The following is a 14,353-nucleotide window of genomic DNA, read 5'->3' as shown; positions in this document are numbered from 1 at the left end:
TATTCCGTTTAATTAATTTAAAAACTTCCATTTTTAAACCTTAATACCTTTAGTTTTAACCTTTTTTTAACCAAATACATTACACATATAGGGAAAAGCAAGGAACCTTTGACGAATCAAGAGAACCAGCTACCCAGCTGAAGCAAAGCCCATATTCCGAGAGCTGCGAGGCTGATCCAGTCGCATCTGATCATTATCCAGTTTTTGGACCTTCCAAGTTTTCATGCATCCAATGCCATACATCGTTCCCACTCCAGACCGAGCTCAATGACCATGCGTCAACCTCACAACATAACCCTGTTGCATGTTCATGCGGCCAAACATTTTCGCGTCTCGATGCTCTAAATAGACACTGTAATTCCTTTCGCAAGGACAACCGTTCTTATCCCTGCAAATTCTGCAAACGCCATCACGGTAGGAAGGCATTCGGCCGACGAGATCATCTGGTTCAACACCTTCGCGGCTATCACGGATTCGACCAGGAGGAAATCGACAAATCTTGTCCCAAATCTGGTCCCAAATCTGGTCCCAAATCTAAATATTGGGGGTCCCGATACCATCAGATTCTGGTATGTCCTCATGCTGGATGTGAACATCATCGAGGCGAGGGGCTCAAAATTTTCACCTGGTCTTGGTCTCTGGCCGACATTCCTTTCAAGAACCAATTCGAATATAGAAAGCACCTGAAAGACGCCCATGGGGATACCCCGTTTCCTTGTCATGTAGCTGGATGCGACCGAGTTGGCCGCAGAGGTTATATACGTGAGAGGGACCTTATGAGGCATTTAACCACTCAACACCCAGATGCTGCCGAGTATTTGCCAGCTCCTCGAGAGAAGACTGTTTATGATTGTTGTGGTTGTGGAAAGCATTATTCAAGCTTAGAGAAACTTGATTATCACAATTGCAAGCCGTCTCCAAGGACTAGGTGATTTACCCCCAACTTTACCAAACTCTTACGTGGTTGAGATCCGCGTACTTTGCGAACGGTCATGTTAACTCCTGAATGATCTCGAAACCCTTCCGTTCTTCAATTGATCTCTATCTTCATGTTATCAATTGTTTCCAGATTGCAATGTTATCAACACCCTTATACCTCTATCAAATGTTTGTTTTCACTGTCTTGGGTCACATTTTTCAATTGTCAAGATGAAAAGTCGCTTTAGGGGAACATTATGGCAATATTTGAATAATTTCCTATGTTGGGTGTTTTCTCTCGTATTTCAAATTTCATGTATACAGAGCTGTTTTCTCATGTACGCAAGTTATGATCTCTTATGTTGCTCCTTAATGTCGCTCGTTAGTTTAGTTTTTTATTATACCAATAAAACTCGTCATTCCTTTAAGTCTTTGATCAAGTTGAACTTGCTGTAACTTATTCTTCTTGACTTTAGCCTCCATGGCTTTGGTCATTAAGTTAGAGAATTGGTTGTTACTTGATAGATAAAAGGCAAGTTTATATCAAACATCAACATAATACTTCTTACCTCCATGTACTGTTTTTCGGGCTTAATTCGCATGTTTCTTATTGGCCATGCTTACTATAATTTATATAGTACCTGGATTTTCACGTTTCATGTTTTATCCACAACTCGTACAAAGTCTACCTGCTTCTTAGGCACTTAAGGAACAATAAACTTATAGTTTCTAAACCACCACAAAACTACATGAGCACAAAAGAATTACTAAGAATCTATTTTATTCTATACCACATGCAGGCACTTGATACGGAGAGGCTATGTAGCATCTTCATGAGAAGCTATGAATTGGGTAAGCTAACTTCACCAAACCCCATGCTCTAGTTAGATATCAACTACCAGCGATGATCTTCAGTAATAGCCACACTTATTAAACTTCATCCACATCTGCGAGATTGCGCAAGCCTCAGGGTTCGAAAGACAAGGTGCATGAAGTCCCGGGTCTGTGTCCCGCAAGATGATCTCGACAGAGCAGTGCTTAGTGTGTTCAGGATCGAGGATATCGTCATCCAACGGTTTCTGGGCATGGAAAGCAGCATCAAATTTGCGCCACGAGTACGAACAATGGTACATGTGCCATGCCCAAGAGCCCCAGGCACCGTTATATTGGCCGCGGACCCAAGTATCCCGCGATAGCTCCTCCTCCGGCCGAGTCTCGTTGTTGGGGAAGAAGTGCCATTCGAAGATGCCCAGGAAGTCGTTTATTAGCTCGGCATTATAACACTCGGGTCTTTGCCACGCCCAGGACATAGGGTCGAAAATGCAGCCGAGCGACTCGGCTTCTTTGATGGAGTGGCCGCAATGGCCGAACTCTTCTCCTGTGGGCTTGGATGGCTTCACTTGCGCCGCGGGAGCTAACGCCGTAGCAGTCTCGAGGCTTGAGACTTTTTCTTGTATTTGGCTGAGCATAGAGTCCAGGCGCGCTGCGTTGGTAGAACATACAGCGACGAGGGCCATCCCGAGGAAGATTGACAATATTGTAGGGATATAGAAGAAGGGTGAGCTCCAGGGCCGCCGCCTCTTGGAGTAGGCGCGGAGGTCTTCGCGATCCAGCGACTGTGTATCGCTCTCACTCAAGAGACCTTCATATTGCTCTTTGTCTTGTATGTGCGGCATGCTCTGGTTTCTGGCTGGCATGCCGCTCGGCTTATTGATTGTGCTCGCCATTTAGGAGGTGAGCCCTTCGTCGCACGAGTAATTCCTTTTAATAGAATGAATATTATTGAGAAAAGGAGATGCAACTAGGTAGAGTTGACATAGTTGGTGTATAAAGCATCTGGATGAATCGAAGGGGTCTCTAATTTGTCAAGTACCTCAGAGTCGGAGTTAGGAATGGTCTTAGGAATGGTCTTATCTTCCATTCTCCGGATTCTATATGAAGGGAGAGGGGGAAGATCCTCGGTGATGCTAGTCGAGGACGACTTTCCAATTCACTAACATGCAGCACGGAACCATGGTATTATCACGGCATACTAGCCTCTTTGCTTTACCGCATGTTTAATGAATCCTATGACCCCATATCCGTTGCCAACTGTGCCATCACGCTAAAATGTAGGTCGTATAATGAACCATTTGCTAACTGCCGCCTCCTAACGGCACGTTACACGTATCGGCGATGGTTAGGAGCAAAAGCGGCGATGTGGACACTTGTGAGGCACGGAATCATACCTAACATTTGCTTGATAGTTCACATGTATAAGTCTTACATGCAAGGTAGCCACAGCGTCATGGATTTAATAGTATGACTACAATTCGGATGGAGAGTAATTCTGCAGGTGGTAGTGAGGCACAGCATCGATGCAGGTCGCAGGTCGCAGGTCGCAGAAAGCTTAGCCTTAACCCCAATACAACCCCGGGATCGAGAATGGAAATTCAAACCCCGATCTATATATTCTGATTGGCGCATCGAGCGTAACCACGTTTTATACGGTTGGGAAGAGTTTAGTTCTCGATGTTACATACCTGTAGCTTGTCTAAGTATCGCGTGATTCTTTAGCTATCTTGACCGCCTTGAGTTATAGTATGTAGCAGGTCCATAAGCAGTGAAGGCATGTAGGAGAAAAGAAACCTGGTTAGGCAACAAGCTTATTCGAAGATCAATATCGAACATTCTAGGACTTTGAATTTACCTTTGAACCGAGGCTACTATCTTGATCACCACCTAAGGTATGTCAGCCTGCGTATCTAGCTATACAGTAGTACGCATTCAATTTGTTATCTTAGTTACTGTCACTGGCACGCAGGAAGCTCGGTGTTGTTAATACTTCCCTCGGCTTACCTTGATGGCACCGACATCTTTAGATAACACCGCCTTCACTAGCCCACTTCTATACTATCGCAAGCTTTAGTATTGAAGGTCAACTTGCCAATATACCTAACGTACCGACGAAAACTGTAGTGCAGCATAGAATAATGAACTTGGAACTGTTATGATACTTTTGCTTATCATCCTACGAAGTTACTAAGCCTGAGAGCGTTCATTCACACGATTCTAACGAGTGACCAAGAGTTTAACTCTTCCTATATCAAGTTTTGGGAAATTCATGTTATTCTCTAAAGCAATAAATCCTATCTCACAACCTTACCATCTCAAATATCTATGATCTCAACCCTAGATAGTTCACACTTGACAAGCCAAGTCTCTTATATTTCATGATATTCTCCTACAATCTGTTGAGTAGGTAGGTATAAGTTAGAATGGCTTATTACTGCGGCGGCCCTTTGAGCCATACTGTATTCTCATCAGGCTCGGGGTCCTCTGCCGGCAATGCATGCTTGTCAGCCCAAGCAACAATCTTGTCGAGTCTGCGGCACTTGTGCTGCGTGCTGAAGTCGGGGTAGATTCCCCATGGATGAACCCAGTTGTAGGTAATGATACCAACATCGCCGTGGCACAGCAGAGCTTCGCGCAGCATCTCAATGCAGTGGTCAAGATGAGCGCGGATGATAGGTTCGGAATCAGTAAAACTTAGCGGCCGGTTCTCAGCGCGGAAATAGTATTCTTTATAAGTATACTGGCGAATGATGTTCTGCTCCTGTTAGTAATTGATATAGCAATCATTGCGCCGCAATTTGAACATACCAGACAGTGCATATGGTGGAAAACCTCAATGCCGACATCATATTGCCCGCCCTGAGACTCGGGGTATTTTACGGCAACACGCGACTTTCCAATGCGGTCTATGACTTCACCACTTACGCCGGAATTATTCACTAGTTTTGTAAGTTTAACTTGGCGGCTTTTAAGACTTCAGACTATAGTAGCTTACTGTGCGTGAGCTCTTCCCATGCTGCATCAAGCTCCTTGTTAGGTGCCCCCTTATAGATGCTGTGGTGTTCAAGAGCGCCTTGGAACCTGCGAGTTTCATATTCGATAGCACCGGAGTCTTCTTCCAGGAGCGGAGCTGTTACTGTTAGCCTTTGGCAACTATGACCTGAAGATTCTCATCGCTTACAATAGTATGAGGTCTTAGCAGCGCACTGGACTTCCGAGCATTCCTTTTCGTGTGGTGAAAGCGATAGTACGACAATAATGCTTATTAGAAGAATCGTGTTTAGAACTGCTAGGGCTGTGCCGCCTGCTTTGGCCCAAGAGCTGAGGCGAGAGGATGTTCTCTGGAAGCTTCGTCTTAACATGGGCTTGCCCTCTTGGCTCTCGAGGCCATCTGAACTCTGTGAGAACCGCGCCTCATCCGAGACCAGTGGCTCATATGTTGCTTCCTTTGACTTGAAACCCATCTTCGATATGGATAGGCTTTATGACTAATAGATTCTAGGACACGAAGAATTGTATAAGACAAAGTTGAAAAGGAGGATGGGCTGGGTATAAAGTCTTAAGTTCTGATTTCCCTGGGAGCTTAAGCCCGAAAAGAATGAATGATGATAGACCGCAGGATCATGGGCCCATTTGTCTGTTTATGGCAGATGTTAACCGGTAGGACATTATCTTGAGTCTCGTCCCCATCGGAGCAACACTAACTAGGACCTCTCTCCCCCTCTTGCAAAGGTACGGATAATCACGCTGATCGAGTTCGCATTTACATGCCTACTTCATTAATATTGTCCATGCATATATGCATGCATGTTTATTGAAGGTGGTCAAGTTTGAAGATGAAATCCTCCATGTCGTGATGTTGTATCACCTCTCTTGTGGGGATGCTAGACCTATAGCTACAGTCACATGGGCTGAATAGTAAGATTTTAGTGTTGAAGCTCGTGGATTGTATACTAGCTCGCCACAAGCCGGGGTTAGATATTACGGCCCGAAGCTTGATTCGCTAGGTATACGTATATGCGGCGCTAAATAGGTACCCATGTATGCCGGATAACGGGACCGTAAGGATGCGGACTCGGGAAGGATTAAGCTTTCTAGACTCGGCTAGGCACAGCTAAAAGCCGGAGATGCAGGATCTGCAGGACAGCTCGTTTTCCGCGCCGCTTAACCGCGTTGACAACTATAAGCGCAGCCTGTAAATCAGTGACCAAATCAAGACTATAATTGCGTGATATCAAAAACGGTGCTCACCTTTTTTAACGGATTGAATAATAAACGGTTGATCGATCATTGTTATTGAAGATCAACACAATAGTTTACTCTATTTGTACTTTTAATAAACCAAGTCCACTTATAGAGCATATGTATGAATGCATATGAATCTTACATGCTACATCACAAACCTCATCTCAATATTTTACCTAATTTCCTCGCTAGAAGTTTCCAGCTTGCTCATAGCCGTGGCTATCACTACTATGCTTCTAGTGGAGACTTCATAACTGCCGAGATGTTGATACGATGTCATAACTCCGGGGATGAAATCCTACTTGCTTCTACCCTTATTAGCAAGTGTGATATCTGCAAGCATTGCACATACCCGAGACCTTCTGACTACCTGTGGGTATTACAGCATATTCGGCCTCTTGAGCAATTTATCATGCAAATCCCAATACCATAGGAGGTATAGGAACTCGGAAAGAGTCTACCGGGGATAACGAATATCGATTCGTCATTCTCGTGGATAGTCACATAACCTACCTGTTTGGCTTGTTAGAAGAAAAAGACTTAAGAAGGCGTATTCCTACCTTGTATTGCCTACTCATCATCCATCCTCCACAAGAACACAAAGCAATTCCTTCAATTAGACAGTCCTCAACTCCTCATACAACACCAACAAATACCAAGATGCACTTCGTCAAGACTTCCATTGCCCTCCTCGGAGCTCTCGCCGCCACCGCAGTTGCTCTCCCTGTTCAGGAGAACTCTATCGTAGCGTATGTTCATATTATCTGTTCTCCAGCCTACTTCGACGAATAGGATACTGACATTATAGATAGCCGTGAGCCCTCCAAGCAGAAATATGATACGTATGACGCCGCCCAGGGAATCGAGGAGCGAGACCCCTCCAAGCAAAAGTACGACACCTACGACGCTGCACAGGAGGTAGACAAGAGAGAGCCCTCTAAGCAGAAATATGACACTTATGATGCCGCTCAGGAGGTGGAGAAACGAGAACCCTCGAAGCAGAAGTATGATACATACGATGCTGCCCAAGAAGTGGATAAGCGCGAACCCTCGAAGCAGAAGTATGACACTTACGACGCTGCTCAAGAGGTTGAAAAGCGAGAGCCTTCTAAGCAGAAGTATGATACTTATGATGCTGCCCAAGAAGTTGACAAGAGGGAGCCATCTAAGCAGAAATACGACACCTACGATGCTGCTCAGCAAGAGTAAGCAATACGTGCATGTACCTAAAGCATCGTGTAGATTAGATCCTTGGGCGAGTTGCTGTCCCTTAAATCGCCCTTTACACGATACGCTTCTAGAAAGGTTAGCTAAGGTGTTTGAGGACTGAGGGGTTTGAGGGAATATTGAATGGAATGGGCCAATGGAGGATAGGTCCTGGGGACACTCATTTCAATAGTGTTTGCTAAGTATATGCTTGCTTGTAGATACGAATCAAATACATCAACTACCTACCTAGGTAGTCTTTGTTCTACAGAAGGGAAGAAGTATCTTCCGGCATGACAGGGGCTCTGAACATTTACCTAGCTCCGTAACTTAGCTCCGTAACCTAGCTCCGTAACCTAGACGTGCCCAATTGAATGAGTGATACAACGCATCATCTTCCTGATCGGGTAATACAATGGCCCTTGCTAATGCATAAGCGTCACGCCCTTACGTGAAACAGGAAATGCCGACCAGAGCCGATTTCTCTTCTCTACTTATCTCGCTGCCTACCTAGACTCGATTGAATCTACCGCACTTCTATAGAAACCAACCATAGGAACTAGTCTGGCTAACCACCATATCATTGTCTTTCCTCCGACTACAAGGATCTTAACTCGATTATAGTTTATTACAACAGAAAACATGCCGGCCTGGAAGGTTGAGCGCTGCACAGCGGCCGACGCCGCGGCACTAGCTCGTAATAACATGAGCGCCTTCTGGGAGGACCCAAATTGGAACCTGATATGGCCGAAGGAAACCACACGGGAACTTCTGATTGCAAATGCTACAAAGCGATATCCGCACACCCTCGTAACCGACCGCGAGAAGAAGCGCCACGAGAAAGCTGTGGACCCGGTCACCGGCGAGCTCGTTGGATACGCGCGCTGGATCCTCCCGTCCGAACATCGCACCACAAAAGATGGTAGTCCGGAGTGGGCCGAGGCGCAGGTCCCGGATGTCAGCGACGAGGAAAGGACCCGGTCTGGAGAGCTAGCCAAGTCGGCGCGGTGGAGTGCGAGAAAAGAAGTAGACGGTATGGACGACAAGAACGACGAGGTGATGGACCGTCTCCTGGCGGAGGGAACCTATATCCGTGAGTCAAACCCGCCGGGCTAATCTACTACGCCAGACTGTACCCTAACTCCTGCTTAGAGCTCGAATACCTAGCTGTCCACCCCGACAACAAAGGCAAGGGGATAGCCAGCGCACTCGTCGAGAGCGGTATCAGACACGCCGAGAAAATCGGCGTCCCCTTATTTACAATGTCCTACAAAGCTGGCCGGGGCGTCTATGCGCGACTTGGCTTCAAAGAGGTCGAAAGGGTGATCCAGGACGCCGCGAAGTATGGCGGAAAAGGAGAGTACGGGGCTTATTTCATGGTTTACGACGTCCCTAAGAAGACATAAACAAGAGCAAATGGTCGGGTACCGGCTTGCGCGAAGATGAGGAATGATGTAATTGCCTCCTAGATTGCTAACGGGTAGTTACATATATTAATTCCAGAATGGTTTAGAGATTTTTTTAACTTACTTGTTCTTAACTTTGATCATGCGCGAATAGTGCTGTGCAATACCTAGATCATGACTATAAGCCCTGGAGACACCGAGCAACTGGGACTCTATTGTCTACCTCTGGAGAAGTCAGATCAAGCTTTATAGCCCCAAAACAGGTACCTACCTATATATAGAATTGCCGAATCTGGACATTTCCATGGCATTCTGGCCAATCACAGCCAAGCTTTTCCTTGGCGGGTAGTTTTGACCCAAGACATATCTTGACCTTGACGACGCATTGCCTTGCACTTCTATCAACACTAATTACCTCCTATGTTCTAGCAGTGCTTGATTTAACCCTACTAGCCGATCAGTCCCTAATTCCTTAAAGCGGTCACCTGTTATAGTGATTTATGTCTGTAGAAAAAGAGAAAAAGAGAACAGAGAAACAGACAGAAGCTGCGTAGCGCGGAATTATTTGGTTTTATCTATTTTGTTTAATGGACATTTACACATGTCTAAATATATCCTGATTTGACGGCGCTGTAGTTACATGAGCGGATATCCTATCGCCGCTATTGTCGTATCGTCCTTTATACATAGCATTTTGCTTGTCCTCGTTCCCTCGATTTTGATCTTGAAAATGCAAGATCGGGAGTTGTATAATTCATTTTATACTCTGGAAATCTCAAGAGTCTTCCATAATTAGGTCTGGATCGATCTCAGTACCCAAATCTCGGTCTTCTAAGAACGTACGCCCAAGAAGCGTATCAGGAAGATAGTCTTGCTTCACTTTGCCGTCTTTGTAGTTGGGATTGTATTTATATTCCCTTCCGTATCCGAGCTCCCGCATCAGCCTCGTCGGCGCGTTTCGTAGATGAATCGGCACTGGTAAAGACGCTACTCCCGGTTCTTTGAGGGCCGCAAATGCATTATTCAATCCTCTATAGGCGCGTGTGCTCTTGGGCGCGAGCGAGAGCGCTACGGCACAATGAGCTAGAGGGATGCGAGCTTCCGGCATGCCGATCTGCTGTGTTGCAGTGTATGTCGAGGTTGCTAGACTAAGGAGTGAGTTATCTGCCAGTCCGACATCCTCAGATGCGATCACGACCATTCGCCGCGCGATGAATAATGGATCCTCTCCCGACTGGAGCATGCGGGCTAGATAGTACAATGCGGCATTTGGGTCGGAGCCGCGGACAGATTTGTGAAACGCAGAGATTGTATCGTAATGTTGATCGCCAGCACGATCGTATACCAGTGTCTTGGTAAGTGACTCTTTAATTATTTCCTTTGTCATGCCGTCCCTATTCGCTAGAGACATAGCTAGTTCCAGTAGGTTGAGTGCTGTTCGCGCGTCGCCATCGGCAAAGTTGGCAAGATAGCTCATAAGTTCCTCGTCAAGAAGAGGAGAGGGCGGTGAAGAAGTAGCCGAAACCTCAGCTTGTATTGCTCGTGATAGGACGAGTTGGATGTCCGTCGTCGTCAGCTTCTGTAATGTGAAAGTTCGACATCTCGAGAGTAGTGCATTGACGACTTTAAAGCTTGGGTTCTCTGTTGTTGCGCCGATGAGCGTTATCGTCCCCGCTTCAACAGGCTTAAGAAATACGTCCTGCTGCGATTTGGAGAAGCGGTGTATCTCGTCGCAGAATATTATCGTCTTTCTTCCGGTCAACGCCAACTCGTTCGCCGCATCGTTGAATATCTTCTTGCATTCCGCTACACCAGAGCTCGTGGCATTCATCTCAACAAAACGGGAGCCAACCATGTTTGATATGCAGCGCGCAATCGTAGTTTTGCCTGTGCCAGATGCACCCCATAATATCATGGATGGTACCCGATCAGATTCTATTAATGATCGTAAAACACCGTGCGGGCCGACAAGATCTTGTCCAAATACTTCATCGAGCTTCTGTGGTCGCATGCGCTCAGCGAGAGGGGCTGCTCTATTCGTCTTGGTCCTTTTCAGCACCCGACCGGTCTCAATAGGTACTATATTCTCCGTCCTGGCGCCTGCATCTTGCATAGGCGAATCTTCTCCGGGACCTTCATCGAAGGAACGCTTCGTACCGCCGTTCGTTTTCGCTCCGCCTAGTATTCCACCACCGTTAGCCGAGGGTGTAGTCGCTTTGGTGGGTGTTGACTGCCGTTTGGCGGATGGGGTATGGAAGAAGCTGGACGCCGGTCGCTTCTGCGACGATGACGTGGCGCCATTTGTTTGTGTAGCCGAAGGTATCTGGGACGAGAACGAGGACGCCGAGGCGTCAATAAGGAAAGTCTGGCATCCTGAATCGATATGATCGTTGATCTTGACGGATTGGACTTGCTTGCTACAAATTGGGCATTCTACCATTATGGCGTCGAGTGTTGTACGAGAAAGAAGTGAGATGACCCAAGAAATACATTAATAATTTGAAAACCCAAGATATTATAATCCAAGAAAGTCAATCCAAGCTTTTGTTCACTTTCGGTAGGAAGCTTGACGCGAAATAATTCGGGGTTTGGAGACGACGCGATTAAATAAATGAGAGCTGGTAGATTAGATAGATGTATGAGAATTTATCGATAGAGGTCCATCATCCAATTAGCTGATAACCTTTTAAGCTTACGGGATACTTACATACATATGTACGTAGTAGATACATATATGTATTTAAGAAACCCTTTGGCCGACTACTGACCCTGCAAGTACATATGTACATAAGATAGCTGTATGTACTTTTATGTATGTACCTACCTTAACCATCGATGGGGTAGACTCGGAAATTGGACATAAGCAACTGTAAAAGCTACCTAAAGTATCCAAGGTATCGGCCATGGGGTTACAAGACGGGAGTACCTAGGCAACAACCAACCTGTTAATAAAATCGTATTTCTACATTATACAGACGGTATTATCATACGTGCTTAAATTCCTAAAGAGAAACCAAGTAACCTTGAAGTTGGCCAGGCTTAACCATACCACGGGAGTTCAATGTCTCTTACGGGATACGCAATACTATCGTAGATACCGGATATGATAGGTGGTTTAGAGAGTAACGGGTATCGTTTAGACTGAATCGAAAGTGTTTGTTTAACATTTCCTGGCGAGAACCTTTCATCTTCTTCTCGTCCTCGAACGTTTTGCCGGTCGTTGAGGTTCAGCTACTTCAGCTTCGCTATCTTCTTCATCTGATTCGACATCGTCGTGATTAACATCGTTCTCATCTAAATCTTCCTGACCGTCCAAGTTGTCTTCGTCCGCTTCATCCTCGCTCGATTCTTCATCCTCTTCTGAGTCGCCGTCAACTACCCCGTTTGTGACAGGTAATCCGTTGTCGTCATCCAAGTCCATGGCCCCATTAACCATATCTGCATCACTTTCTTCCCCTTCCACATAAACGACAGCTTCTTCTTCATCACTTTCGTCGACCTCTTTGTTTTGTTGTGCGATCCGACGGAACTCCATTTGCGCCTCTAATAGATCAAGTTTACCCTTTAAAGCTAAAAGAGAATTAAGGCCCCTTGATCGCTCCTCCAATACTCGATGTAACTCGCTTAACTTCTTAGCTAACCCTGGCTGAGTTGCTAATGCGCCTCCATGCACAATTAACGTCCATTGAACCCAGGTCATTAGGCTACCAGCTCGTCCCGGACGTCTATGCATTCGAGTCGCAAGCTTCATAAGCAAGGTTCCTGCGAGGGTGGAGTCTAATCTTTGAATGGTTTGTCGGACTGTGTTGAGATCGCTGACGTGAAGACAAGACTCTAGGAGATCTGCGTCATCAGTGCGGAGTGCCTGTGATAAAACAGTTCCTAAAGATGAGAGGCTCGGAGGAGCTAGAGACCGCCCTGGAGCAGCGACGGCGTTGGGTTGGGTAGAAATTGCGTTCGAAACTTCAATGGTATCATGCGCGCGGGCAAGTTCGCCAAACGTGGGTTGAGCAGGTTCTTGATCAGACTCGCCATCTGTTGGCAAGTTTGGGGAGGGCATGTCGACATCAACATCCTCAGTATTTTCTTGTTGCCCTTGTGCCTTCTTTGGTACGGATTGATCTTGAGACAGCTTGGTCTCTAGCTTAGTTTTGTCGTCTTCTTGTTCCTCATCTGTAAATTCGTACTCGCTGCTGCCCGAGTCGCTTGAAATCTCTATTACTTTCTCGCCTGCAATTCTACTCTCTTTTGAAATATCGGGAACCGAGACAGCTGTCTCGGACTCATTAATTGTAGTTTTGAGGGGCTTCTTTGCGCTCTGCTTAACGACCGGGTAAGCAATCTTGCTCGGTGGTTTTCGTTTGGTTGACATTTTGCCCTAGAGATAAATGATGTGATTATGTAGGTTTTATGAAGAGAGAGATTTGGAAACTAGGATTCATTCAAAGTAGGACTTGATTACACCCTCTTGAGGTCGGAGAGGGCGAGCGCAAAAGTATTAAAAATTTCTTGTACTTTGCACGCGAGTACATAATATTTAGGTAGTGAGGTGAAAGGTACTTTACGTTAGTTTTTTTTCCCTTGATAAGGAATTAGCTGAGTATGATAGGTGTTTGGTATTTCCGCAACCGAGACATGCACGGATCACCTATCCAGGTACGTACCTAGGTATGGACCCAGGTTAGTCTTGAAACTTCACAGCCAACTGATCAATAATTTACCAGTTGGCAGGAAAATATCTAATGTAATATTATGTACTCGGTAGATATTTTTTACTGTAACTGCGTGCCTCAATCCAAAAAGCTACACAATTTCTCCTTTACTACGTAACTTCAAAACGACACAATTTTTGAGGGCGCAGAGCTTCAAAGCATCTCTTGAAGACAACATGTGTCCCTTCGAGGCAGACAAAGAAAACCTTTAGCAACGACATTCTCACATCAGTTTTCCCAGGTCATGTGATGCTAAAGCAGAATATTGTTCTTGATGAGTCAACAATGAAGCAATATTTTACCGTTGCACGCCCGGGGCCAATCTAGTATCGAAATAAAGAGTACCGGTGTTTTCTATCATTTCGGACGAGCAAGGATTTCTGAGCCCTACGCGTCATGATTGGGCAGTGGCCAGAAGGTCATCATTGCGCTCCAAATCTGATTGGCTCTTCTATCAGGTACCTAGGTAGCCCGCCAAACAATACTTCTTTCGTCAAATCTTCGAGCATCCGGGCCTTGCTTGTCCGTTCACTCAGCAAAAATTTATCACATCCTCCAACATAATCATAATCCATGATGAGTCGCAACTCAACGCTTCCCTTCCGGCTTCCCGAGAAACGAGAAACGAGAAATAAGTATAAGGCGGTGCCAGACAATCAAGGTCTAGACCCGAGTTCCTCCGTCAATCCAGAAATGCCAGGTAACCGTTTCCCACCATTCATCCACAGTATCTACGTGTACCTGCGTACATACACACAATGCAGTATCAAGATGGGTACTTGATCAATCTTGGGAGTGTGCACCCTTGTTCACTGTATCAAAGGGCCCCATATTTCGATATCTAAGCAACATGATTTGCTGTTTGATGCTTTGATACAAGCACGGCAGGCGTTGTCCTCGATATAATCCTTGTCGTAATTCCCCAGTAATGGCGAACCGTGATTTCGCAGCCCGGGAAAGCGCGTTCTACAAATAGGAAAGTGGCCCCAAACCAGAAATTTTCGCGACGAAGAAAAAAAGAGACCTCTGATT

At 45.8% G+C, this 14,353-nt stretch overlaps 6 protein-coding genes across 6 annotated transcripts; 2 read left to right on the top strand and 4 right to left on the bottom strand.

Annotated features, from left to right (window-relative positions):
- Positions 1-1,707: 1,707 nt before the first annotated feature.
- On the bottom strand, positions 1,708-3,182 carry F4813DRAFT_373803 (uncharacterized protein). The gene has a single exon (XM_049244861.1). It carries the CDS (start codon positions 2,643-2,645, stop codon positions 1,830-1,832), a length of 816 nt encoding a protein of 271 aa, XP_049095684.1. The 5' UTR covers positions 2,646-3,182; the 3' UTR covers positions 1,708-1,829.
- Positions 3,183-4,183: 1,001 nt separating this feature from the next.
- F4813DRAFT_393483 (uncharacterized protein) lies at positions 4,184-5,216 on the bottom strand (the record flags this gene model as incomplete). Its single annotated transcript, XM_049247429.1, has 4 exons — positions 4,184-4,507; positions 4,561-4,691; positions 4,748-4,882; positions 4,934-5,216. 4 exons carry the CDS (start codon positions 5,214-5,216, stop codon positions 4,184-4,186), a joined length of 873 nt encoding a protein of 290 aa, XP_049095683.1.
- A 1,214-nt stretch (positions 5,217-6,430) lies between these two features.
- Positions 6,431-7,471, top strand: F4813DRAFT_373800 (uncharacterized protein). Its single transcript, XM_049244860.1, has 2 exons — positions 6,431-6,746; positions 6,810-7,471. Exons 1-2 carry the CDS (start codon positions 6,658-6,660, stop codon positions 7,204-7,206), a joined length of 486 nt encoding a protein of 161 aa, XP_049095682.1. The 5' UTR covers positions 6,431-6,657; the 3' UTR covers positions 7,207-7,471.
- A 162-nt stretch (positions 7,472-7,633) lies between these two features.
- Positions 7,634-8,718, top strand: F4813DRAFT_373798 (acyl-CoA N-acyltransferase). The gene is made up of 2 exons (XM_049244859.1): positions 7,634-8,296; positions 8,356-8,718. The coding sequence occupies exons 1-2, from the start codon at positions 7,846-7,848 to the stop codon at positions 8,607-8,609; spliced, it is 705 nt and encodes a 234-aa protein (XP_049095681.1). The 5' UTR covers positions 7,634-7,845; the 3' UTR covers positions 8,610-8,718.
- Positions 8,719-9,164: 446 nt separating this feature from the next.
- Positions 9,165-11,199, bottom strand: F4813DRAFT_248680 (P-loop containing nucleoside triphosphate hydrolase protein). Its single transcript, XM_049240121.1, has one exon. The coding sequence runs from the start codon at positions 11,047-11,049 to the stop codon at positions 9,385-9,387; it is 1,665 nt and encodes a 554-aa protein (XP_049095680.1). The 5' UTR covers positions 11,050-11,199; the 3' UTR covers positions 9,165-9,384.
- A 356-nt stretch (positions 11,200-11,555) lies between these two features.
- F4813DRAFT_373795 (NUC189-domain-containing protein) lies at positions 11,556-13,152 on the bottom strand. The gene has a single exon (XM_049244858.1). It carries the CDS (start codon positions 12,979-12,981, stop codon positions 11,794-11,796), a length of 1,188 nt encoding a protein of 395 aa, XP_049095679.1. The 5' UTR covers positions 12,982-13,152; the 3' UTR covers positions 11,556-11,793.
- Positions 13,153-14,353: the final 1,201 nt, after the last annotated feature.

This window comes from Daldinia decipiens, assembly GCF_022478715.1.
Source record: "Daldinia decipiens strain CBS 113046 unplaced genomic scaffold F4813scaffold_44, whole genome shotgun sequence".
Classification (NCBI taxonomy): Eukaryota; Fungi; Ascomycota; class Sordariomycetes; order Xylariales; family Hypoxylaceae; genus Daldinia; species Daldinia decipiens.
Note: the sequence above shows the minus strand (reverse complement) of the source record. Positions and strands in the feature narration are given on the sequence as shown.

What these genes read in the sequence shown, in the direction of transcription:
- F4813DRAFT_248680 (XM_049240121.1), bottom strand. Translation starts at nt 11,049, where the DNA reads ATGGTAGAATGCCCAATTTGTAGCAAGCAAGTCCAATCCGTCAAGATC.
- F4813DRAFT_373803 (XM_049244861.1), bottom strand. Translation starts at nt 2,645, where the DNA reads ATGGCGAGCACAATCAATAAGCCGAGCGGCATGCCAGCCAGAAACCAG.
- F4813DRAFT_373800 (XM_049244860.1), top strand. Translation starts at nt 6,658, where the DNA reads ATGCACTTCGTCAAGACTTCCATTGCCCTCCTCGGAGCTCTCGCCGCC. An exon ending in CAGGAGAACTCTATCGTAGC is followed by an intron (nt 6,747 to 6,809) that starts GTATGTTCATAT and finishes CATTATAGATAG; the next exon opens with CCGTGAGCCCTCCAAGCAGA.
- F4813DRAFT_373798 (XM_049244859.1), top strand. Translation starts at nt 7,846, where the DNA reads ATGCCGGCCTGGAAGGTTGAGCGCTGCACAGCGGCCGACGCCGCGGCA. An exon ending in GGCGGAGGGAACCTATATCC is followed by an intron (nt 8,297 to 8,355) that starts GTGAGTCAAACC and finishes ACTCCTGCTTAG; the next exon opens with AGCTCGAATACCTAGCTGTC.
- F4813DRAFT_373795 (XM_049244858.1), bottom strand. Translation starts at nt 12,981, where the DNA reads ATGTCAACCAAACGAAAACCACCGAGCAAGATTGCTTACCCGGTCGTT.